We start from the raw sequence: 26,024 nt of genomic DNA, 5'->3' as shown, positions 1-26,024 counted from the left end.
TACCTCTCCGACAATCGGAGTGACAAATCCTAATCTCGAAATACGCCAACCCAACAAGTACCTTTGGAGACACCTCTAGAGCACCTTTATAATCACCCAGTTATGTTGTGATGTTTGGTAGCACACAAAGTGTTCCTCCGGTATATGGGAGTTGCATAATCTCATAGTCATAGGAACATGTATAAGTTATGAAGAAAGCAATAGAAACAAACTAAATGATCAAGTGCTAAGCTAACGGAATAGGTCAAGTCAATCACATCATTCTCCTAATGATGTGATCCCGTTAATCAAATGACAACTCATGTCTATGGTTAGGAAACATAACCATCTTCGATCAACGAGCTAGTCAAGTAGAGGCATACTAGTGACACTCTGTTTGTCTATGTATTCACACATGTATTATGTTTTCAGTTAATACAATTCTAGCATGAATAATAAACATTTATCATGATATAAGGAAATAAATAATAACTTTATTATTGCCTCTAGGGCATATTTCCTTCAGTCTCCCACTTGCACTAGAGTCAATAATCTAGATTACACTGTGATGATCCTAACACCCATGGAGCCTTGGTGGTGATCATGTTTTGCTCGTGGAAGAGGCTTAGTCAACGGATCTGCAACATTTAGATCCGTATGTATCTTGCAAATTTCTATGTCTCCCACCTGGACTAAATCCCGGATGGAATTGAAGTGTCACTTGATGTGCTTGGTTCTCTTGTGAAATCTGGATTCCTTCGCTAAGGCAATTGCTCCAGTATTGTCACAAAGATTTTCATTGGACCCGATGCACTAGGTATGACACCTAGATCGGATATGAACTCCTTCATCCAGACTCCTTCATTTGCTGCTTCTAAAGCAGCTATATATTCTGCTTCACACGTAGATCCCACGACGACGCTTTGTTTAGAACTGCACCAACTGACAGCTCCACCGTTCAATGTAAACACGTATCCGGTTTGCGATTTAGAATCATCCAGATCAGTGTCAAAGCTTGCATCAACGTAACCATTTATGTTGAGCTCTTTGTCACCTCCATAAACGAGAAACATAGCCTTAGTCCTTTTCAGGTATTTCGGGATGTTCTTGACCGCTGTCCAGTGATCCACTCCTGGATTACTTTGGTACCTCCCTGCTAAACTTATAGCAAGGAACACATCAGGTCTGGTACACAGCATTGCATACATGATAGAGCCTATGGCTGAAGCATAGGGAACATCTTTCATTTTCTCTCTATCTTCTGCAGTGGTCGGGCATTGAGTCTTACTCAACTTCACACCTTGTAACACAGGCAAGAACCCTTTCTTTGCTTGATCCATTTTGAACTTCTTCAAAACTTTGTCAAGTTATGTGTTTTGTGAAAGTCCAATTAAGCGTCTTGATCTATCTCTATAGATCTTAATGCCCAGTATATAAGCACCTTCACCGAGGTCTTTCATTGAAAAACTCTTATTCAAGTATCCCTTTATGCTATCCAGAAATTCTATATCATTTCCAATCAACAACATGTCATCCACATATAATATCAGAAATGCTACAGAGCTCCCACTCACTTTCCTGTAAATACAGGCTTCTCCTAAAGCCTGTACAAAACCAAATGCTTTGATCACACTATCAAAGCGTTTATTCCAACTCCGAGAGGCTTGCACCAGTCCATAAATGGATCGCTGGAGCTTGCACACTTTGTTAGTTCCCTTTGGATCGACAAAACCTTCCGGTTGTATCATATACAACTCTTCTTCCAGAAATCCATTCAGGAATGCAGTTTTGACATCCATTTGCCAAATTTCATAATCATAAAATGCGGCAATTGCTAACATGATTCGGATAGACTTAAGCATCGCTACGGGTGAGAAGGTCTCATCATAGTCAATCCCTTGAACTTGTCGAAACCCTTTCGCAACAAGTCGAGCTTTGTAGACAGTAACATTACCGTCAGCGTCAGTCTTCTTCTTGAAGATGCATTTATTCTCAATTGCTTGCCGATCATTGGGCAAGTCAACCAAAGTCCACACTTTGTTCTCATACATGGATCCCATCTCAGATTTCATGGCTTCAAGCCATTTTGCGAAATCTGGGCTCACCATCGCTTCTTCATAGTTCGTAGGTTCATCATGATCCAGTAGCATGACTTCCAGAACAGGATTACCATACCACTCTGGCACGGATCTTACTCTGGTTGATCTACGAGGTTCAGTAATAACTTGATCTGAAATTTCATGATCATCATCATTAACTTCCTCACTAATTGGTATAGTCGTCACAGGAACCGGTTTCTATGATGAGTTACTTTCCAATAAGGGAGCAGGTATGGTTACCTCATCAAGTTCTACTTTCCTCCCACTCACTTCTTTCGAGAGAAACTCCTTCTCTAGAAAGGATCCATTCTTAGCAATGAATGTCTTGCCTTCAGATCTGTGATAGAAGGTGTACCCAACAGTCTCCTTTGGGTATCCTATGAAGACACATTTCTCTGATTTGGGTTCGAGCTTATCAGTTTGAAGCTTTTTCACATAAGCATCGCAGCCCCAAACTTTAAGAAACGACAACTTTGGTTTCTTGCCAAACCATAGTTCATAAGGCGTCGTCTCAACGGATTTCGATGGTGCCCTATTTAACGTGAATGCGGCCGTCTCTAAAGCACCCCAAAACGATAGCAGTAAATCAGTAAGAGACATCATAGATTGCACCATATCTAGTAAAGTACGGTTACGATGTTCGGACACACCATTACGCTGTGGTGTTCCGGGTGGCATGAGTTGCGAAACTATTCCGCTTTGTTTCAAATGTAGACCAAACTCGTAACTCAAATATTCTCCTCCACGATCAGATCGTAGAAACTTTATTTTCTTGTTACGATGATTTTCAACTTCACTATGAAATTCTTTGAACTTTTCAAATGTTTCAGACTTATGTTTCATGAAGTAGATATATCCATATCTGCTTAAATCATCTGTGAAGGTGATAAAATAACGATATCCCCCACGAGCCTCAACATTCATCGGACCACATACATCTGTATGTATGATTTCCAACAAATCTGTTGCTCTCTCCATAGTACCGGAGAACGGCGTTTTAGTCATCTTGCCCATGAGACATGGTTCACAAGTACCAAGTGATTCATAATTAAGTGGTTCCAAAAGTCCATCAGTATGGAGTTTCTTCATGCGCTTTACACCAATATGACCTAAACGGCAGTGCCACAAATAAGTTGCACTATCATTATCAACTCTGCATCTTTTGGCTTCAACATTATGAATATGTGTATCACTACTATCGAGATTCATTAAAAATAGACCACTCTTCAAGGGTGCATGACCATAAAAGATATTACTCATATAAATAGAACAACCATTATTCTCTGATTTAAATGAATAACCGTCTCGCATCAAACAAGATCCAGATATAATGTTCATGCTCAACGCTGGCACCAAATAACAATTATTTAGGTCTAAAACTAATCCCGAAGGTAGATGTAGAGGTAGCGTCCGACCGCGATCACATCGACTTTGGAACCATTTCCCACGCGCATCGTCACCTCGTCCTTGGCCAGTGTTCACTTAATCCGTAGTCCCTGTTTCGAGTTGCAAATATTAGCAACAGAACCAGTATCAAATACCCAGGTCCTACTGCGAGCTCTAGTAAGGTACACATCAATAAAATGTATATCACATATACCTCTATTCACCTTGCCATCCTTCTTATCCGCCAAATACTTGGGGCAGTTCCGCTTCCAGTGACCAGTCTGCTTGCAGTAGAAGCACTCAGTTTCAGGCTTAGGTCCAGACTTGGGTTTCTTCTCCTGAGCAGCAACTTGCTTGTTGTTCTTCTTGAAGTTGCCCTTCTTCTTCCCTTTGCCCTTTTTCTTGAAACTGGCGGTCTTATTGACCATCAACACTTGATGCTCCTTCTTGATTTCTACCTCCGCAGCCTTTAGCATTATGAAGAGCTCGGGAATCGTCTTATCCATCCCTTGCATGTTATAGTTCATCACGAAGCTCTTGTAGCTTGGTGGCAGTGATTGAAGAACTCTGTCAATGACACTATCAACAGGAAGATTAACTCCCAGTTGAGTCAAGTGATTATGATACCCAGACATTTTGAGTATATATTCACTGACAGAACTATTCTCCTCCATCTTGCAGCTATAGAACTTATTGGAGACTTCATATCTCTCAATCCGGGCATTTGCTTGAAATATTAAATTCAACTCCTGGAACATCTCATATGCTCCATGCCGTTCAAAACATCGTTGAAGTCCCGATTCTAAGCCGTAAAGCATGGCACACTGAACTATTGAGTAGTCATCAGCTTTGCTCTGCCAGATGTTCATAACATCTGGTGTTGCTCCTGCAGCAGGCCTGGCACCCAGCGGTGCTTCCAGGACATAATTCTTCGGTGCAGCAAGGAGGATAATCCTCAAGTTACGGACCCAGTCCGTGTAATTGCTACCATCATCTTTCAACTTTGCTTTCTCAAGGAATGCATTAAAATTCAATGGAACAACAGCACGGGCCATCTATCTACAATCAAACATAGACAAGCAAGATACTATCAGGTACTAAGTTCATGATAAATTTAAGTTCAATTAATCATATTACTTAAGAACTCCCACTTAGAAAGACATCCCTCTAATCTTCTAAGTGATCACCTGATCCAAATCAACTAAACCATAACCGATCATCACGTGAAATGGACTAGCTTTCAATGGTGAACATCAATATGTTAATCATATCTACTATATGATTCACGCTCGATCTTTCGGCCTCAGTGTTCCGAGGGCATACCTGCATATGCTAGGCTTGTCAAGTTTAACCTGAGTATTCTGCGTGTGCAAAACTGGCTTGCACCCGTTGTAGATGGACGTAGAGCTTATCACAACCGATCATCACGTGGTGTCTGGGCACGTGAACTTTGGCAACGGTGCATACTCAGGGAGAACACTTTTATCTTGGAATTTAGTGAGAGATCATCTTATAATGCTACCGTCAATCAAAGCAAGATAAGATGCATAAAAGATAAACATCACATGCAATCAATATAAGTGATATGATATGGCCATCATCATCTTGTGCTTGTGATCTCCATCTCCGAAGCACCTTCATGATCACCATCGTCACCGGTGCGACACCTTGATCTCCATCATAGCATCGTTGTCGTCTCGCCAATCTTATGCTTCCACGACTATCGCTACCGCTTAGTGATAAACTAAAGCATTACAGGGCAATTGCATTGCATACAATAAAGCGACAACCATACGGCTCCTGCCAGTTGCCGATAACTCGGTTACAAAACATGATCATCTCATACAATAAAATTTAGCATCATGGCTTGACCATATCACATCACAACATGCCCTGCAAAAACAAGTTAGACGTCCTCTACTTTGTTGTTGCAAGTTTTACGTGGCTGCTACGGGCTTAGCAAGAACCGTTCTTACCTACGCATCAAAACCACAATGATAGTTTGTCAAGTTGATGTTGTTTTAACCTTCGCAAGGGCCGGGCGTAGCCACACTTGGTTCAACTAAAGTTGGAGAAACTGACACCCGCCAGCCACCTATGTGCAAAGCACGTCGGTAGAACCAGACTCGCGTAAGCGTACGCGTAATGTCGGTCCGGGCCGCTTCATCCAACAATACCGCTGAACCAAAGTATGACATGCTGGTAAGCAGTATGATTTATATCGCCCACAACTCACTTGTGTTCTACTAGTGCATATGACATCAACGCATAAAACCTGGCTCTGATACCACTGTTGGGGAACATAGTAATTTCAAAAAAATTCCTACGCACACGCAAGATCATGGTGATGCATAGCAACGAGAGGGGAGAGTGTTGTCTATGTACCCTCGTAGACCGAAAGCGGAAGCGTTAGCACAACGCGGTTGATGTAGTCGTACGTCTTCACGATCCGACCGATCCAAGTACCGAACGCACGGCACCTCCGAGTTCAGCACACGTTCAGCTCGATGACATCCCACGAACTCCAATCCAGTAGAGCTTCATGGGAGAGTTCCGTCAGCACGACGGCGTGGTGACGATGATGATGTTCTACCGACGCAGGGCTTCACCTAAGCACCACTACGATATGATCGAGGTAGATTATGGTGGAAGGGGGCACTGCACATGGCTAAGAGATCAAGAGATCAATTGTTGTGTCTATGGGGTGCCCCCTAGCCACGTATATAAAGGAGTGGAGGAGGAGGGGGCCGGCCAAGAGGAGGAGGCGCGCCCAAGGGGGGGCAATCCTACTCCAAGTAGGTTTTGCCCCCCTTTCCTATTCCAACTAGGAGAAGGGGGAAGGAGGAGGTGGAGAGAAGGAAGGAGAAGGGGGGCCGCGCCCCCTTCCCTTTCCCAATTCGGATTGGGGCAAGGGGGGCTGTGTGCCACCTCCTGCTGCCTCTCCTCTTCCACCACTTTGGGCCCATGAGGCCCAATAACCCCCGGGGGGTTTCCGGTAACCCCCAGGTACTCCAGTATATATCTGATAACCCCCGAAACCATTTCGGTGTCCGAATATAGTCGTCCAATATATAAATCTTCATGTCTCGACCATTTCGAGACTCCTCGTCATGTCCGTGATCACATCCGGGACTCCGAACAACCTTCGGTGCATCAAAACTCATAAACTCATAATATAACCGGCATCGAAACGTTAAGCGTGCGGACCCTACGGGTTCGAGAACTATGTAGACATGACCGAGACATGTCTCCGGTCAATAACCAATAGCGGAACCTGGATGCTCATATTGGCTCCCACATATTCTACGAAGATCTGTATCGGTCAGACCGCATAACAACATACGTTGTTCCCTTTGTCATCGGTATGTTACTTGCCTAAGATTCGATCGTCGGTATCTCAATACCTAGTTCAATCTCGTTACCGGCAAGTCTCTTTACTCATTCCGTAATACATCATTCTGCAACTAACTAATTAGTTGCAATGCTTGCAAGGCTTAAGTGATGTGCATTACCGAGAGGGCCCAGAGATACCTCTCCGACAATCAGAGTGACAAATCCTAATCTCGAAATACGCCAACCCAACAAGTACCTTTGGAGACGCCTGTAGAGCACCTTTATAATCACCCAGTTATGTTGTGTCATTTGGTAGAACACAAAATGTTCCTCCAGTAAATGGGAGTTGCATAATCTCATAGTCATAGGAACATGTATAAGTTATGAAGAAAGCAATAGCAACAAACTAAACAATCAAGTGCTAAGCTAACGGAATGGGTCAAGTCAATCACATCATTCTCCTAATGATGTGATCCCGTTAATCAAATGACAACTCATGTCTATGGTTAGGAAAGATAACCATCTTCGATCAACGAGCTAGTCAAGTAGAGGCATAATAGTGACACTTTGTTTGTCTATGTATTCACACATGTATTATGTTTCTGGTTAATACAATTCTAGCAGGAATAATAAACATTTATCATGATATAAGGAAATAAATAATAACTTTATTATTCCCTCTAGGGCATATTTCCTTCAGAACATTGCTGCTAAGTTCAGTGACCTTGACCGTGATGGTGAATCTACCAATGGAGTGTGATTCGATGCAAACTACAGCTTTGTTCCATAAAATTGCAGCGCCACCCTTGTCCCAGGGCCAGGAGAACCACACAGCCCTGCAGGAGCTATCCTCCTACCTCACGCGCGATTTCTTAAGACCAAACATCTATCTTTGTTTCTTGCAGCGTCAGGATGGCTGTCTTGTGAGCAGCAGCAGTTTCATGGATGGGCTCCCGCTTGGCCGGCGCATTTAGCCCTCTAACATTCCAAGACATTATGATGCAATGATTCCTAGTCATTTGGACACGATGATATGCTCCGTTGACTAACATTACTAAAACATGGGATACAACACACCACCGATCGGTCCGGGGGGCGACGACGGCCACCAACAAGCCCAAAACCCCGTCGTCGTCTGCCTCGCAACATGATCCTAGAACTACACATGAAAGATAAACCTAGCTCAAACTGGCATAGGGCCAGCCGTCGACGAAGCCTACAAACTACATAACACATGGAGAACTACTGGGCCGCATTGGCCGCACCATTAGGACCGAGCATGCCGGCCTCGATCTTTAGAGCATCAGCATTCAGGCTTGTCAAGCGAGCAATGGTGGCTATGTCTTCCTCGGTCAGTGGCTCGTTGAACTTCTTGATTAGAGCAGCCGCAGCATCCGGGTTCATCTTGACCTTTGGTCCCATCTTGCCGAGTTCTTGCACCAGCCTCAACGCCGCCCTCTGCGAGACTGACACGGAGGAAGCAGCTGATGCCTGCCGAGCGTTGCGCCTTGAAGGAGCAGAAGAAGCTCTTGACTTGGGCGGGGCGGAGATGCGGGCAGGCTTTGGGGTGGGGAGGACAGGAGCTTGGACCGTCTTGAAAAGCTGTTGCACATCATCTTCAGAGGCTGGATGGGGTTGCGCTGAATCGCCCTCTGGGCTTGCCTAGAGCTGCAGATGGTTGACCTTCTTCGTGACAGCCTCGATCTGGAACTGAACTGCTAAAGGAGTGGGCTGGTTGATGCAGGGCAGAACATCAGGCAGCAGGGCAAGCGGCAGGTGGTCTTCCTTCGTCTTCTGCTCGGTCGGTTCTTCATTGTCGCTGAAGGAGAGCGGGGTGGCAAGCGCCTCCAGCATTGCATTCTCGAACTCTAGTTGCATGCAGTATGACCGAGGTGGTGGGGAGAAGGCGCGTCCCAAGTCGGAGAAGGAGAATAAAGCGGTGATCGGGTCGGTCTCCGGCGGTGGGAGAGCCTGTGGCTGTATCGGGAGGGGGGTTGCACGCAGCACCGTCTTTGGGGATGGTGGCAGGGCAGCGCGCTCCACAGAGCGGCTGCGGCACCCCTGGTGGCGTCATGAAGTAGGGGTCCGGCTCCTTCGGCGCGGCGCCTTCGCGGCCGGGGCCTTGGCGCTGGACTGCCGGCCACGACCGAGGAACGCGTCCTTCCAGGACCGGCCGCAGTTGCCCTGGTCGTCGCCGTCGTGGTCGCGGCGCTCTCCGAGGGATGGGAAGCTGCTGCAGCCGGAGGAGGACACGCGAGGCACAGAGCGCCTGGCCCTGCTTTGCCCGTCCTCCATACCAGACGCCCAGGTGCCCGGCTCCGAGCGGGGGAGGGGGCGGGTGTGACGCCCCCGATTTAATCGTACACTAATCATACATGTAAACGTGTACGATCAAGATCAGGGACTCACGGGAAGATATCACAACACAACTCTACAAATAAAAATAAGTCATACAAGCATCATATTACAAGCCAGGGGCCTCGAGGGCTCGAATACAAGAGCTCGATCATAGACGAGTCAGCGGAAGCAACAATATCTGAGTACAGACATAAGTTAAACAAGTTTGCCTTAAGAAGGCTAGCACAAACTGGGATACAGATCGAAAGAGGCGCAGGCCTCCTGCCTAGGATCCTCCTAACTACTCCTGGTCGTCGTCAGCGGGCATCACGTAGTAGTAGGCACCTCCGGTGTAGTAGGAGTCATCGTCGAAGGTGGCGTCTGGCTCCTGAGCTCCAACATCTGGTTAAGACAACCAGGTAGAAGGGATAGGGGGGAAAGAGGAAGAAAGCAACCGTGAGTACTCATCCAAAGTACTCGCAAGCAAGGAGCTATACTACATATGTATGCATTGGTATCAAATGGAATAAGGATATCATATGTGGACTGAACTGCAGAAAGACGGGATAAGGGTGGGATAGCTAGTCCTTTCGAAGACTACGCTTCTGGCAGCCTCCGTCTTGCAGCATGTAGAAGAGAGTAGACTGAAGTCCTCCAAGTAGCATCGCATAGCATAATCCTAACCGATGATCCTCCCCTCGTCGCCCTGTGAGAGAGTGATCACCGGTGGTATCTGGCACTTGGAAGGGTGTGTTTTATTAAGTATCCGGTTCTAGTTGTCATAAGGTCAAGGTACAACTCAAAGTCGTCCTGTTACCAAAGATCACGGCTATTCGAATAGATTAACTTCCCTGCAGGGGTGCACCACATAACCTAACACGCTCGATCCCATTTGGCCGGACAAACTTTTCTGGGTCATGCCCGGCCTCGGAAGATCAACACGTCGCAGCCCCACCTAGACCAACAGAGAGGTCAGCACGCCGGTCTAAACCTAAGCGCCCAGGGGTCTGGGCCCATCGCCCTTAGCACACCTGCACGTTGCGTGGGCGGCCGGAAGCAGACCTAGCCTAGTAGGCGTTCCAGTCCAATCCAGCGCGCGCCGCTCCGTTGCTGATGTCACGAAGGCTTCGGCTGATACCACGACGTCGAGTGCCCATAATTGTCCCCGCGTAGATGGTTAGTGCGTATAGGCCAGTAGCCAGACTCAGATCAAATACCAAGATCTCGTTAAATGTGTTAAGTATCTGCGAACGCCGACCAGGGCCAGGCCCACCTCTCTCCTAGGTGGTCTCAACCTGCCCTGTCGCTCCGCCTCAAAGTAACAGTCGGGGGCCGTCGGGAACCCAGGCCCACCTCTACCGGGATGGAGCCACCTGCCCCTTCAGCCCCCATCTCCGAACAGTATCACAGGTAAGGTAACTGTGTAAAGTATATTGTATATGCCCGTGGTCACCTCCCGAAGTGATCACGGCCCAGTAGTATAGCATGGCAGACGGACAAGAGTGTAGGGCCACTGATGGAACACTAGCATCCTATACTAAGCAGTAGGATAGCAGGTAAAAGTAACAACAGTAGTAGCAAGGACAGGCTATGCATCAGAATAGGATTAACGGAAAGCAGTAACATGCTACACTACTCTAATGCAAGCAGTAGGGAAAAGAGTAGGCGATATCTGGTGATCAAAGGCGGGGCTTGCCTGGTTGCTCTGGCAAGAGAGAGGGGTCGTCAACACCGTAGTCGTACTGGGTAGCAGCGGCGTCGGTCTCGGTGTCTAGCGAGAGAAGAGGGGGAAGAAACAATAAATATAATGCAAGCATATGCATAGTGATGCATGACATGACAAGTAACGGCGTTAGAGGTGCCCTAACGCGGTAGTAGGTGATACCGGTGAAGGGGGATGACATCCGGGAAAGTATCCCCTGTGTTTCGCGTTTTCAGGCCGAGGAGCCGGAGGGGGGGAAGTTGCGTGTTCACTATGCTAGGGATGTGTGACGAACGAACAGGCCGCGTATCCAGATTCGTCTCGTCATTCTGAGCAACTTTCATGTATAAAACTTTTTCATCCGAGTTACGGATTAAAAGATATGATTTTCTAAAGATTTTATTAATTTTCTGGAATTTAATTAATTAATTAAATTAATTCGAAAAACAGATTAATGACATCAGCATGATGTCATGCTGACATCAGCAGTCAACAGGGTTGACTTGGTCAACCTGACCAGTGGGTCCAGTGGGACCCACCTGTCATACACTGTTTAGGTTAATTAGAGATTAGTTAATTTAAACGTGATTAATTAACTTAATTAATTCACTAATTAATTAACTAATTAATTATTAATTTTATTAATTCATTTTTATTTTATTTTATTTTATTATTTTATAAAATGTTTTGGGCGCTGGGGCCCGCGTGTAAGTGGCCCAGGGCCTTAACGGGCGCTGGGCGTTCGGGCGCAGGGGCTCACGGGCGCACGAACGGGCACATGCCCGAGGGAACGGACCCGCGCGGTGCCGCTGGATCCAGCGGGGTGGCCGGCGGAGGCCACGGCGGGGCTCAGCCGGGGAAGGCTGGCGCGGGTGTGCGGGCGTTGTGGCCGGCGCCGGGGTGGTTGCGTGCGGGCATGCACAGCAGGCGGCGGACGCGTTGGAGCAGACGAGGGGCGCGCGGTGACGGCGCGGTGGAGCGAGGCGAAGGGCGCGGGCAGGTGCGGTCGCGCGCGCTGCCGTGGCAAAGGACCAACAGAGGCGAGGCGCGGAACGCGACGAGGAAGCCAGGCCGGGGCGCGCGGGCCATGGTGGATGTGTGCCCTCGCGGGCATAGGGCGAGGCCATGGCCGCGAGGCCAGCACAGGTGGGGGGGGGGAATGGCCGCGAGGTGAGGACGGCGGGCGCGGGTGGTGGTCGCAGGGTGCGCGCGGGCGCGAGTAGGTGCGGTGGCGGGGCCGTGGCACGGCCAAGGCGCGGCCGACAGATGCAGGCGGGCGCGGCCGGACTGCAGCGGGGCACTCACGGGGAAGGGGGTGGCAGAGGCAGAGCGGGGTCCGGCGGCTAGCGGCGGACATGGGTCGTAGGCTCAGGCGACAGCGGGGTCGAGCAGGGGCCGGCGTGGCTGGGTGTGCGAGCGCACGCTGGGCGGGCGGCGAGTGCGTGTGACAACGGCGCGACGCGGGAGCAGAGAGGGAAAGAGGGGAAGCTCACGGGGGTTAGTAGGGATTTCGGGCAGCGGACTCGACGGAGTTCGGGGAGGGCCGTTGGGGAGGAGGGGCGGAGAGGAGCAGTCCGACGAGGGGAGGGCGGCGAGCTCCGGGCGACGGCGACCTCCTCCGATCCTGATCCAAACGGGAGAGAGGGGGAGATATTTTGTGCAGGGGGGAAGTGGGGGTGTCGGTGGAGTGGGGCGAGGTGGTGAGTGGATAAGGGGGGAGGGCGGCCGGTTGGGCCTGCGGCCGATTGGGCCGGCCAGCTGGGCCGATTCCCAGTGGGGGCCTCCTCTTTCTTTTTTTTCTGTTTGTTTTTCTCCTTTATATTTTCTTTTACTATTTCTTTTCTATTTTAATTCATTTAAAAGCATCTAGGCATTTTATAAAAATGTGTTTACTTCACCATAATTACCGATGCAATAATAGACATAGTCCAAACATTTTATTTTTAATATTTGAAAACTTTTATTGTCGACTTTAAATTTAAGTTTGAATTTGACGCGGTTTCGAATTATCCCGAGATTAGTAACAGTAATCGTAGATGTCATGGCATCATTAGGAGAGTTTTACTGTAGCCAAATTATCCGGGCGTTACAAATCTCCTCCACTACAAGAAATCTCGTCCCGAGATTTAGGATGTAGAAGGAAACAACGCGGGGTATTCATCACGCAGACGATCCTCGCATTCCCAAGTGGCTTCGTCTTTAGAGTGATTCGACCGCTGGACTTTGAGGAATTTGATCGCCTTCTGACGTGTGCGGCGTTCAGCTTGGTCAAGAATGCGGACCGGTTGCTCTTTATAAGAGAGGTCCTGTTGTAATTCGAGCACTTCATGATCCACCGCTCGGATTGGATCCTTGAAGCAACGGCGGAGTTGTGACACATGGAACACATCGTGAACCTGAGAAAGGTTCGGCGGAAGCTCCAGTTGATATGCCACCTTTCCACGCCTTTCGAGAATAGTGAAGGGACCGATATAGCGAGGAGCTAGCTTGCCCTTGATCCCGAAGCGATGAGCACCCTTCATTGGTGTAACTCGAAGATAAGCCTTTTCGCCAGGTTGATAGACCATGTCTTGGTGATGACGGTCATACTGACTTTTCTGACGTGACTGAGCAGTCTTGAGATTCTCGCGAATAATGCGAACTTGTTCTTCGGCCTGTTGGATAATATCCGGACCGAAGAGTGGACGTTCCCCAGTTTCTGACTAGTTCAGAGGGGTTCGACACTTTCCTCCATATAGCACTTCGAAGGGGGACATCTTCAGACTAGCTTGATAGCTATTATTATAAGAGAACTCGGCATATGGAAGAGATTCCTCCCATTTCTTGCCGAATGAGATTACACAAGCTCGAAACATGTCTTCGAGAACTTGGTTGACATGTTCAACTTGCCCTTGTGACTGCGGATGAAACGCAGTACTGAAAGATAAGTGAGTCCCCATAGCTTCTTGGAAACTTGCCCAGAATCTTGAAGTGAATAAGCTGCCACGGTCCGAACTGATAACCAGTGGAATACCGTGAAGTGAAACAATTCTGGACATGTAGAGATTAGCAAGCTGACTAGCAGTGATTGTCTCTTTGACCGCCAGAAAATGGGCAACTTTGGAAAGCCGGTCAATGACGACAAGAATAGCATCATTACCTTTCTGCGATTTGGGAAATCCAGTGACGAAGTCCATTTCAACATGGTCCCATTTCCATTCAGGAATAGAGATAGGTTGTAGAGTTCCGGCAGGCCTTTGATGCTCTGCTTTGATTCGGCGACAAACGTCACACTCAGCAACATAACGAGCAATGTCCTGCTTCATATTAGACCACCAGAATCTTTGACGAATATCCTGGTACATCTTTGTACTACCAGGATGGATGGACAGAGGCGTATCATGAGCTTCCTGCATAACCCTTTTAGTCTTATCCAGGTTTTTCTTCGAACATGGTACCACTAGGCGGCCTTTGAAATACAAGGCACCATCGTCGGCGACAGTGAAGAATGAGGGCTTTCCTTCTGCTAGATGGCGTTTAATCTTATGGACTTCAGAGTCATAACCTTGAATAGTCTTTATACCAGCTACGAGATCTGGTACGACAGCCAGGGTATTTAGAGAACCCTTAGTAACAACAAGAAGATTCATCTTGCGGAACTCCGGGGGAGGGGGAGCGAGTGCTCCAGGAGGAACAATATGGAGATTCAGCTTTCTAAATTCTTCGACAAGCGAGGGCTGAACTTTATGAACCTGGAGGTGGTTGCAGTAAGACTTGCGGCTCAAGGCATCAGCCATTACATTAGCCTTGCCGGGGGTGTAGGATATACCCACGTCAAAGTCTGCAACCGTCTCCATCCATCTTTGCTGGCGTAGGTTCAAATCTGGTTGAGTAAACAGATACTTCAGACTTTGATGGTCGGTGAAGATCTCGCAACGATTACCGAGAAGGTAATGTCGCCACTGCTTCAGTGCATGAATGACAGCAGCAAGCTCGAGGTCGTGAACTGGGTAGTTTTCTTCATGAGGGCGCAGTTGACGAGAGGCATAAGCAATCACTCTACGCTCTTGCATTAGCACACAGCCTAATCCTTGACGGGAAGCACCGCAGTAAATGACGAAGTCCTTCTTAGTATCAGGTGGAGCAAGTACGGGGGCAGAAGTCAACTTGTTTTTGAGCGCCTGGAAACTTTCCTGACACTTGTCTGTCCAGTCAAACTTGACACCCTTATGCAACAGATTAGTCAGAGGCCTGGCAATCTTGGAGAAGTTCTCGACGAATCGACGGCAATAGCTGGCGAGACCGAGAAAACTTCGGACTTGCTTGACGTTCTTTGGAGGAGTCCAATCGAGAATAGCCTGAACTCATTCAGGGTTGACGGCAATACCATCCTTGGAGATGACATGCCCAAGATAGGTTACTTCGGGGAGCCAGAATTCACACTTGGAATACTTAGCATACAGCTGATGCTTCCGAAGCTTTTCCAGCACAAGACGAAGATGTTCAGCATGTTCTTCCTTGTTCTTGGAAAATACAAGGATATCGTCCAAATAAACCACGACGAACTTGTCGAGGTAATCCATGAATATATAGTTCATCAGACGAGAGAAGGTGGCTGGAGCATTCGTTAAGCCGAATGACATGACGGTGTACTCGTATGATCCATACCGAGTCACGAAGGCGGTTTTTGGGATGTCCTCTTCACGAACACGGATCTGGTGGTAACCCAACCTCAAGTCGAGTTTGGAGAACACTGATGAGCCAGCCAGTTGATCATAAAGATCATTGATCTGAGGAAGAGGGTATTTATTCTGAATGGTAGCTTGGTTTATAGGACGGTAGTCTTGGACTAATCGGTTTGTCCCATCCTTCTTCCTAACAAAGAGAGAAGGTGCTCCCCAAGGAGAGCAACTTGGGCGAATGAAACCCTTGACAAGAGACTTGTCGATTTCCTCCTTAAGCTCAATGAGCTCATGCGGCGGCATCTTGTAGGGTCGTTTAGCTATAGGGGTGGTGCCGGGTTTCAAGTCGATGATGAATTCGACAGCTCTAGCAGGGGGAATCCCTGGAAGCTCTTCTGGGAAGACATCTTGGAATTCACGAATGACGGGAATGTTTTCAATGCCCTCGAGTGGTGCAACGTTCAACGCATTCAATGCATAAAGTCATGCCTCGGTGTTTTGCACCAGATGAGCTTGGTAAGTAACTATTTCGTCTGAAGGGTGTAGCAGATGGACGGTCTTAGTGGCGCAAACTATAGAAGCAGTATGCGCTTTTAACCAATTCATTCCCAGAATGAGATCAATGCTACAGGACTTCAGTATGATGGGAGAGACAAGGAATTCCAGTCCTTCAATTTCTACAGGGACGTCGTTGCAAATCATGGAGGTTTGACATTGGCCCGCAGGGGTTTGTACTAATAGTGAAGCATTCATGTCCTCGCATTTAATGTCGTGCAAGCATGCAAAACCTTATGACATGAATGAATGTGATGCACCTGTATCAAATAAAACGGGTGCTGGTACTGAATTTACGAGGAGGGTACCCATCACAGTAGCAGGCTGGTCTTGAGCTTCGCTCAGATCAACGTGGTTGGCATGAACACGACCATAAGACTTGGCATTGTTGCTGCGGGGCTGGTTATTTCCACGGCTAGTTGCTGGAAGGGCCAGTTGATTCTGGTTCTGGTTGCATTCCCTAGCACGATGCCCTGGTTGTCCACACCTGAAGCACAACCCATTATTGGGAGTGGGAACAGGAGCTTGTGGTGGTGGAGCTGGGAGTCTTGGCTGCCTAGTCGGAGGAGCAGGCAGACGAGGTGCAGCATAGGTCTACCTTGGGGTAGGTGCATCCGGCTGGTACAAGCTATTGGGAATCCATATCTTGCGTTTCTGTGAGGACGGGCCCGAAGATGAGCCCGTGTCACGGTTGCGCCTGTGAGAGCTCTGGTATTCCTGCAGACCAGTTTCGACATTGATGGCTTTGTTCTCCAGAGTGGCGAAATCAGCAAAGTCATGCACTAGAAGTGCGAGCTTGATGTCAGCTTGAAGGCCATCATGAAACTTCTCCTGTCTGCGTGCATCAGTTGCAATGTCTTCTTCAGCATAGCGGGACAAGTCAAGAAACTCCCGCTGGTAAGCTTCCACAGTTTTGTTGCCTTGGGTGAGGTTGTGGAACTCACGCTTCTTCCGGTCGATGACTCCCTGAGGAATGAAGCGAGCACGGAAGGCAGCTTGGAAGTCTGGCCAGGTGATGATTGTTCCAGCTGGCAGAGTACGCCTGTGGCTGTCCCACCATTGAGCTGCGGGTCCCTTCAGGAAGAAGGAAGCAAAGGTGACATAGCTGGCGGGGCTACATCAGCAGACTCCATCTCATAGGTGATGTCACGGAGCCAGTCATCAGCATCCAAAGGCTGAGTTGAGCTGCGGTACACAGTTGGGTTCAGGCGCATGAAATCCTGCAGAGTTACTGGGGTTGGCTGCTGGTTCATATTGGGGCGAGGAAACTGAGCCATCATATTCTCCATGAACTGGCGATTCATCTCAAGCTGTTGGATCATACCAGCCATGTACTTAGGTGGTGGTGGGGCGTTGCCACCACGACCACGACCACCTGGTCTAACCATCCTGCTAATATTTAACAGGGGTAGTTCAGCATTGAGAAATTTGCAAAAAAAAACAAGAGTCATTCATGATGAAACATGCACAACGAAAGCAGCACGATAGATACTACATAGTAGTCGGCATATCTTACAAAAGAGATCATGCATAGAGTTCGTTACACAGTGTTCAGTACATAGGCTAAGACATCATAGGCGGCACACAGGCTCGCGGCGAATGCATCTAACCCTAATAAGCAAGTCTACGTCAGTCCCATGCGGTACTGCGGAGGTAGGTGTAGCCCGACAGCTGGTAGTGACGCGAAGGGAAGACCTCCACGCGAGTAGCCTGGGGTCCGCGGATACTCTGGTGCGGAACCCAATGCACAGGTGGCAGGAGAGGACCAAGTGCAGGAGAGTAGCCTCCCACATCTGGCCAGCCGACGCCCTGGGGCATCACGGTCCGGGCAGGGTAGATCGCAGATCGCGACAGATCACCAGAGCGGACAGAGGGGTGCAACAGCGTCAGAGCACGATACAGGTGCTGACGGGTGGTGTACAACTCGTGGCGAAGAGCTCGGTTAGCTCTATCCAGCCCATCAGCATGCAGAACCAGGTTCTGATGGTAGAAGGGCTCTCGTGTGACAGTGGAGTAGGCAGCAGTGTAGTATCCCTCCGCACCAACATCGGATGCGATAATAATGCAAACACCATGAGCAGTGTGCAGCACGGTAGTGGAGTCATACTCCCGAGAGTAGAGGTGGACGATGGCACGGTACTGCTCCTGGTTGAAGTCCTGATACTCCTCATAGACGGTGTACTCAGGGTGCCAGCGATAACCCAGATAGGTCATCATCTCAACTAACACAGTAGGTGATCCTGAGGCACCAATGGCCGTCGTGTGGCGCACGACTTGCCTCGTGGGTTCCATCTGAAAACAAGGATGTTTTCACAGGAGTCAAATGACAATGTGGATAATGTTCAAATACTACTCTAAAGAATAACTAGGGCTTATCCAACTTTGGGGTGAACATGGTCACGGGATCCTAGTGTTAGAGTTACTAAAATTGTTTAACCCGAGTAGGAGAGAGTTCAGAGTCCCAGAGTAAGGATCGAGGAGTAAAAGATCCTAATACCACCCAATGGCGACGTGGGCCCGTAAGGCACACAGCCAAGTTAGTAAAAGTTTTTGCAATGTCTAGACTCAACTTCGGCCAAGGAGTGTGGAAGGGGGATTCCTACAGGCAGTCGGCTCTGATACAAACTTGTGACGCCCCCGATTTAATCGTACACTAATCATACACGCAAACGTGTACGATCAAGATCAGGGACTCACGGGAAGATATCACAACACAACTCTACAAATAAAAATAAGTCATACAAGCATCATATTACAAGCCAGGGGCCTCGAGGGCTCGAATACAAGAGCTCGATCATAGACGAGTCAGCGGAAGCAACAATATCTGAGTACAGACATAAGTTAAACAAGTTTGCCTTAAGAAGGCTAGCACAAACTGGGATACAGATCGAAAGAGGCGCAGGCCTCCTGCCTGGGATCCTCCTAACTACTCCTGGTCGTCGTCAGCGGGCATCACGTAGTAGTAGGCACCTCCAGTGTAGTAGGAGTCGTCGTCGAAGGTGGCGTCTGGCTCCTGGGCTCCAACATCTGGTTGCGACAACCAGGTAGAAGGGATAGGGGGAAAGAGGAAGAAAGCAATCGTGAGTACTCATCCAAAGTACTCGCAAGCAAGGAGCTATACTACATATGTATGCATTGGTATCAAATGGAATAAGGGTATCATATGTGGACTGAACTGCAGAAAGCCGGGATAAGGGGGGATAGCTAGTCCTTTCGAAGACTACGCTTCTGGCAGCCTCCGTCTTGCAGCATGTAGAAGAGAGTAGACTGAAGTCCTCCAAGTAGCATCGCATAGCATAATCCTAACCGATGATCCTCCCCTCGTCGCCCTGTGAGAGAGCGATCACCGGTGGTATCTGGCACTTGGAAGGGTGTGTTTTATTAAGTATCCGGTTCTAGTTGTCATAAGGTCAAGGTACAACTCCAAGTTTTCCTGTTACCGAAGATCACGGCTATTCGAATAGATTAACTTCCCTGCAGGGGTGCACCACATAACCCAACACGCTCGATCCCATTTGGCCGGACACACTTTTCTGGGTCATGCCCGGCCTCGGAAGATCAACACGTTGCAGCCCCACCTAGACCAACAGAGAGGTCAGCACGCCGGTCTAAACCTAAGCGCCCAGGGGTCTGGGCCCATCGCCCTTAGCACACTTGCACGTTGCGTGGGCGCCCGGAAGCAGACCTAGCCTAGTAGGCGTTCCAGTCCAATCCAGCGCGCGCCGCTCCATTGCTGACGTCACGAAGGCTTCGGCTGATACCACGACGTCGAGTGCCCATAATTGTCCCCACGTAGATGGTTAGTGCGTATAGGCCAGTAGCCAGACTCAGATCAAATACCAAGATCTCGTTAAACGTGTTAAGTATCTGCGAACACCGACCAGGGCCAGGCCCACCTCTCTCCTAGGTGGTCTCAACCTGCCCTGTCGCTCCGCCTCAAAGTAACAGTCGGGGGCCGTCGGGAACCCAGGCCCACCTCTACCGGGATGGAGCCACCTGCCCCTTCAGCCCCCATCTCCAAACAGTATCACAGGTAAGGTAACTGTGTAAAGTATATTGTATATGCCCGTGGTCACCTCCCGAAGTGATCACGGCCCAGTAGTATAGCATGGCAGACGGACAAGAGTGTAGGGCCACTGATGGAACACTAGCATCCTATACTAAGCAGTAGGATAGCAGGTAAAAGTAACAACAGTAGTAGCAAGGACAGGCTATGCATCAGAATAGGATTAACGGAAAGCAGTAACATGCTACACTACTCTAATGCAAGCAGTAGATAAAAGAGTAGGCGATATCTGGTGATCAAAGGGGGGGCTTGCCTGGTTGCTCTGGCAAGAGAGAGGGGTCGTCAACACCGTAGTCGTACTGGGTAGCAGCGGCGTCGGTCTCGGTGTCTAGCGAGAGAAGAGGGGGAAGAAACAATAAATATAATGCAAGCATATGCATAGTGATGCATGACATGACAAGTAACGACGTTAGAGGTGCCCTAACGCGGTAGTAGGTGATACCGGTGAAGGGGGATGACATCCGGGAAAGTATCCCCGGTGTTTCGCGTTTTCAGGCCGAGGAGCCGGAGGGGGGGAAGTTGCGTGTTCACTATGCTAGGGATGCGTGATGAACGAACAGGCCGCGTATCCAGATTCGTCTCGTCGTTCTGAGCAACTTTCATGTATAAAACTTTTTCATCCGAGTTACGGATTAAAAGATATGATTTTCTAAAGATTTTATTAATTTTCTGGAATTTAATTAATAAATTAAATTAATTTGAAAAACAGATTAATGACATCAGCATGATGTCATGCTGACATCAGCAGTCAACAGGGTTGACTTGGTCAACCTGACCAGTGGGTCCAGTGGGACCCACCTGTCATACACTGTTTAGGTTAATTAGAGATTAGTTAATTTAAACATGATTAGTTAACTTAATTAATTCACTAATTAATTAACTAATTAATTATTAATTTTATTAATTCATTTTTATTTTATTTTATTTTTTATTTTATAAAACGTTTTGGGCGATGGGGCCCGCGTGTAAGTGGCCCAGGGCCTTAACGGGCGCTGGGCGTTCGGGCGCAGGGGCTCACGGGCGCACGAACGGGCGCATGCCCGAGGGAACGGACCCGCGCGGTGCCGCTGGATCCAGCGGGGCGACCGGCGGAGGCCACGGCGGGGCTCAGCCGGGGAAGGCCGGCGCGGGTGTGCAGGCGTTGTGGCCGGTGCCGGGGTGGTTGCGTGCGGGCACGCACAGCAGGCGGCGGGCGCGTTGGAGCAGACGAGGGGCGCGCGGTGACGGCGCGGTGGAGCGAGGCGAAGGGCGCGGGCAGGTGCGGTCGCGCGCGGTGGCGCGGCAAAGGACCAACAGAGGCGAGGCGCGGAACGCGACGAGGAAGCCAGGCCGGGGCGCGCGGGCCATGGTGGATGTGTGCCCTCGCGGGCATAGGGGCGAGGCCATGGCCGCGAGGCCAGCACAGGTGGGGGGGAATGGCCGCGAGGTGAGGACGGCGGGCGCGGGTGGTGGTCGCAGGGTGCGCGCGGGCGCGAGTAGGTGCGGTGGCGGGGCCGTGGCACGGCCAAGGCGCGGCCGACAGATGCAGGCGGGCGCGGCCGGACTGCAGCGGGGCACTCACGGGGAAGGGGGTGGCAGAGGCAGAGCGGGGTCCGGCGGCTAGCGGCGGACATGGGCCGTAGGCTCAGGCGACAGCGGGGTCGAGCAGGGGCCGGCGTGGCTGGGTGTGCGAGCGCACGCTGGGCGGGCGGCGAGTGCGTGTGACAACGGCGCGACGCGGGAGCAGAGAGGGAAAGAGGGGAAGCTCACGGGGGTTAGTAGGGATTTCGGGCAGCGGACTCGACGGAGTTCGGGGAGGGCCGTTGGGGAGGAGGGGCGGAGAGGAGCAGTCCGGCGAGGGGAGGGCGGCGAGCTCCGGGCGTCTGCGGGCGACGGCGACCTCCTCCTATCCCGATCCAATCGGGAGAGAGGGGGAGATATTTTGTGCGGGGGGGAAGTGGGGGTGTCGGTGGAGTGGGGCGAGGTGGTGAGTGGATAAGGGGGGAGGGCGGCCGGTTGGGCGTGCGGCCGATTGGGCCGGCCAGCTGGGCCGATTCCCAATGGGGGCCTCCTCTTTCTTTTTTTTCTGTTTGTTTTTCTCCTTTATATGTTCTTTTACTATTTCTTTTCTATTTTAATTCATTTAAAAGCATCTAGGCATTTTATAAAAATGTGTTTACTTCACCATAATTACCGATGCAATAATAGACATAGTCCGAACATTTTATTTTTAATATTTGAAAACTTTTATTGTCGACTTTAAGTTTAAGTTTGAATTTGACGCGGTTTCGAATTATCCCGAGATTAGTAACAGTAATCGTAGATGTCATGGCATCATTAGGAGAGTTTTACTGTAACCAAATTATCCGGGCGTTACAGCGGGTGTCTTCGTCTTCCGGGGAGGGGAGCCCGCTCTGCCCCAAGTGCGAGGAGCGGGGCGAGAGCGGATTCCAATCCTCCACGCGGTCCACATGGATCAGCAGGTCGTAGCGGTGGACGCCCGGCGGGGGAGGAACGTTGCGATCCGGTGGGGAGAAGCCGATGATCTCGTCGACGCGGCCAGCACCACGCTTGAGCACCCACAGAGCCCTCTTAGTCGGGATGTGCGCCACGTCCCAGGCCCACAGCCAGCACGCGAATGTCTTGGTGTGGCCACGCTCGTACGTGCGGCTGTCGAGCCGGTCGATGCGGCCGAAGTCGCCGAACGCGTCGTCCGCCCCCTCCAAGCTCCAGAACTGCATGGGCAGGTTCTCGACGATGATGCGGACGTGGAGGGACAGCTTCAGGCTGGCCGCGTGGTCGTCCGGGCTCCAGGCGCAGACGAAATACTTGCAGCCGTCCACCTTGATGACGCCGCGGCAGACCGCGTTGTCACGGTGCGCCGGCAGGTCGAAGTGTACCAGGAAGGCCTCGGAGTGGTGGGCGGTGACGCGAAGCTGGTGAGCCGAGGTGCGGAGGTGCTCGTCGATGGCCTTCCCCACCGCCATGGGGCTTGTGGCATGGGCTCGATCCGCAGCCGTGAGAGTGACCGCGTGCTGCCGGAGGATGTACTCCGCGTGCTCTAGGGCCGGCGTGGCAACCACCATCTTGTTGCTCTCGCGGGGCCGCCGTGCCGGATCCACGTGGGAGAAGCCAGCCATGGACGGAGCTTGGTGGAGAGGGGCCGACGGAGGCGGGGGGTGGTCGAAACAGAGGCGATCCCGCACCGGCACCCGTGCTGGCGCCGGCTTGGGTCCAGCGGGGGCGGCCCCTCCTAGGCCGCGGGAGCGGCTGAGACACTCTTTGGCGAAGTGGCCTTGGCGCTCACAGGAGATGCATCGTAGCGGGTCGCGGCAATCTTTGCACCGGTGGTGCTTGCTCAGGCATCGAAAGCACTTCCCACGGAAGCGCCTTAAGAAGGCCTCGCGGCCGGGCGAAGGCATGGAGGCGCGCCCGCGGTCCGAGCGAGGAGCCCCTGAGCGCCTACTGTAGCCCGCCGGCTCCTTGCTGGCTCGCCGGTTTTTGCGCGACTGGACCTGGACCCAACCACCCGCCTCCTCTAGAGGGGAAGAAATGGCAAGGTTTGATGGCGCAACGACGATAGATTTAAGGCGCTGAGTCCCGGAGGGGGGCGGAGGTAGCAGATCTATCGGTCCGGAGGGAGAGGCGGCGTTGGAGGACTCACCCCGGAGCAGAAGATGCGGCGGAAGGCCCGGATCTGACAGCCGGCCAGCCGGGGAGAGCACGCTTGCAACCGAGGCATGCGACGGACCGCCGGGCGAGGGGATGCAGGAGCCGGGCGCAGGGGGGAAGCCGGGCTGGCGCTCCTACTACAGCTCGGCCTACGGGCCCGAGCCATGAAGGCTGGTGGGTGGCCGCCGCTGCCGGAGTGGCACGCGGCGCGGGGGAGGGGCAGAGCGGAGCCGGAATGCCCTCTAAGATAGATAGTGAGGTTGCCTTCTCCAGTGAGTTCTCCGGCAGGTCCGGCGTTAAGGAAGGAAGGGAGAAAGGAGGTGACTGACACGAGAAGGGAAAAAACAGGTATATGAGAACTAGTAAAACGGAAAAATAATAGGTATTACATGTGTGCGTGTACCGCTGTATATCAAATATATACAATCTTTCTAGTAATTAACAATTTCCTAGAACAAACAGAAAGCGAAGGAATTGTATATATACAAAGAATCATGCTATATGCAATTGGTACCACCTGCTAAAATTCGCGTTTTCCCATGTCAAAAATCAGAAGGATCAGCCGGCCGTAGCTAGTGGCCGGCAGCCTCGCCAAGAGCATCTCCACCGTGTCTGTCGCCTTCTCAGCCGCGACCACCGCAGCCGGATACACCGCTGGCGCTGAGTAGGCCGCGCCATCTCTACTTCTCCCCGCCGGCGCCGGCCGCGTGCGTCGCGCCTGCAGGACCGGCTGCGGCGACCAGAAATACGACCACGAGGAAGACGAGGGCCACCGCACGCCGCCCCGACGATGATGCCATCACAGAACTGTAAAGTATTCTGAGAGACCAACAAGTCGTTGGTACTGCCAGGCGCCCGCCTGCGGATCATGCATGTGTTGTCACTTCGAGGCCACCTCCAAAGCTAGACCCCAAACAGCCCGTTTTGTCTGGATTTTAACCACTTGCGTCTGTAAAAAACGGACGGCCGTGTCTGGTTTTGGGCGTCCGTCTACTAGTGCACCCAACTGGCATCTTGTCCGACTTGGCATTTGGAAAAAGAAAATTTACCGCGTATTTTAAAAACATGTAAAAAAACTTAATTAAACATTAATATAACTTAAAACAGTTAAAAAGGACGAGGATCGGGAGGCTGGGTGGCTGACAAGTGGGTCCGCACATGCATGCGTCTTTAATGTGGGCGGGGGGGAGTAGGTGGGCGGCCAACACGAGGGCTCGAGGCGTACGAGGATCGGGCGCATGGGCGCCCGTTTGCTGTCCGTCTCGACGGAAATCAGAAACAAGTTTGCTCCGAAAATGGGTCGAGCCGGACGCCAAATAGGCAGAATTTGGGGATGGGGTCGCGCGTTTGTCGGTTTGGGTCAAAACGGACACGTGGGGACCAGATGGGGTCGTTGGAGCTGGCCTAACTCGGCTTTCGTTGTCAAGGCATCTCAAACGCGGACCCTCGAAACGCGTCTAGATCAAACTGTCAGGACCCTTAGATGATCCAACACAATACATTATCGATTCGTAAACTCCGAAATCATGCAATCCAGACGTAAATCAAGGGAAGGTTTGTAGGTGTCCGGACTCGCCGCCACATACGCGCTTGGACCACTGTCACATACACGCCCGACATCCCAGTCCCATCTAAAAATATCTCCCACAAGATCGCACCTCCACTCCCCAAGTTGCATTCATGCCGGGCCAGGCTGGACGCGTCCGGTCATTGGAGCTGACGTTGAAGTGGCGTGCCAACTAAGACTGTCGACCGCGCTGCGTCCCAGTCTCTGTGTTGGTTCAAAGTCAGAGAGACGTGACCGGACAGCACGGCTCTCTACGGCACTCCACTATAGGAAAATACTTGTAAGTCAATTATCACAAATACTCGGTGAACGACCTTTTGACCTCAGCTACTGGTAAGCCGAATGTTGCGCCCGGCTTATGCTGGCCAACTTAGATAATACAAACAGTTGAGTGTAAGCCAAGATCTTTTTCATGGGGACTCGGCTTACCTATAAGTCGAGCTCAAAACCTTGGCTCTCGGCAATACAAAGGCACATGACAGCAATAGAACGGAGGTGCCACGTGGACCCTCTGTAAGCCGAGTGCCCCTCTCGGCTTCATTTTCCTGCCTGGAGCAATCACGTGTCGCCACGTGCCTGACAATAAGCTGAGTGTATCTCCATTCATGCACAGACTTATAGGTAAGCTGAGATCCTCCATCCATGCACGGCTTGTACATAAGTCGTGTGCCCTGCTCGGCTTTATTTT

General features: G+C 50.7%; 1 protein-coding gene and 1 long non-coding RNA gene across 2 annotated transcripts; both read right to left on the bottom strand.

Moving 5' to 3' along the window:
* Positions 1 to 8,867: 8,867 nt before the first annotated feature.
* Positions 8,868 to 23,237, bottom strand: LOC147972212 (uncharacterized). The gene is made up of 2 exons (XM_087524257.1): positions 22,481 to 23,237; positions 8,868 to 9,139 (listed from the first exon to the last, which is right to left on the bottom strand). The coding sequence occupies exons 1-2, from the start codon at positions 23,235 to 23,237 to the stop codon at positions 8,868 to 8,870; spliced, it is 1,029 nt and encodes a 342-aa protein (XP_087380383.1).
* Positions 18,781 to 20,451, bottom strand: LOC147972213 (uncharacterized). Its single transcript, XR_015603390.1, has 2 exons — positions 20,372 to 20,451; positions 18,781 to 19,079 (listed from the first exon to the last, which is right to left on the bottom strand). It is a non-coding gene; the product is annotated as an uncharacterized LOC147972213 (long non-coding RNA).
* Positions 23,238 to 26,024: the final 2,787 nt, after the last annotated feature.

Source organism: Triticum urartu, chromosome 5A, assembly GCF_056163025.1.
Source record: "Triticum urartu cultivar PI428250 chromosome 5A, HENAU_Tu73, whole genome shotgun sequence".
NCBI classification, from domain to species: domain Eukaryota; kingdom Viridiplantae; phylum Streptophyta; class Magnoliopsida; order Poales; family Poaceae; genus Triticum; species Triticum urartu.
The sequence above is the reverse complement of the archived record's forward strand: the minus strand, read 5'-3'. Positions and strand labels throughout refer to the sequence as shown.

Excerpts from the sequence above, each read along its gene's own strand:
- LOC147972212 (XM_087524257.1), bottom strand. The coding sequence starts at position 23,237 with ATGGCTGGCTTCTCCCACGTGGATCCGGCACGGCGGCCCCGCGAGAGC. Across the intron at positions 9,140-22,480 it reads CTCCCCGGAAGACGAAGACA|ACACCCGCCCCCTCCCCCGC; the intron begins CCCGCTGTAACG and ends ATCGGGGGCGTC.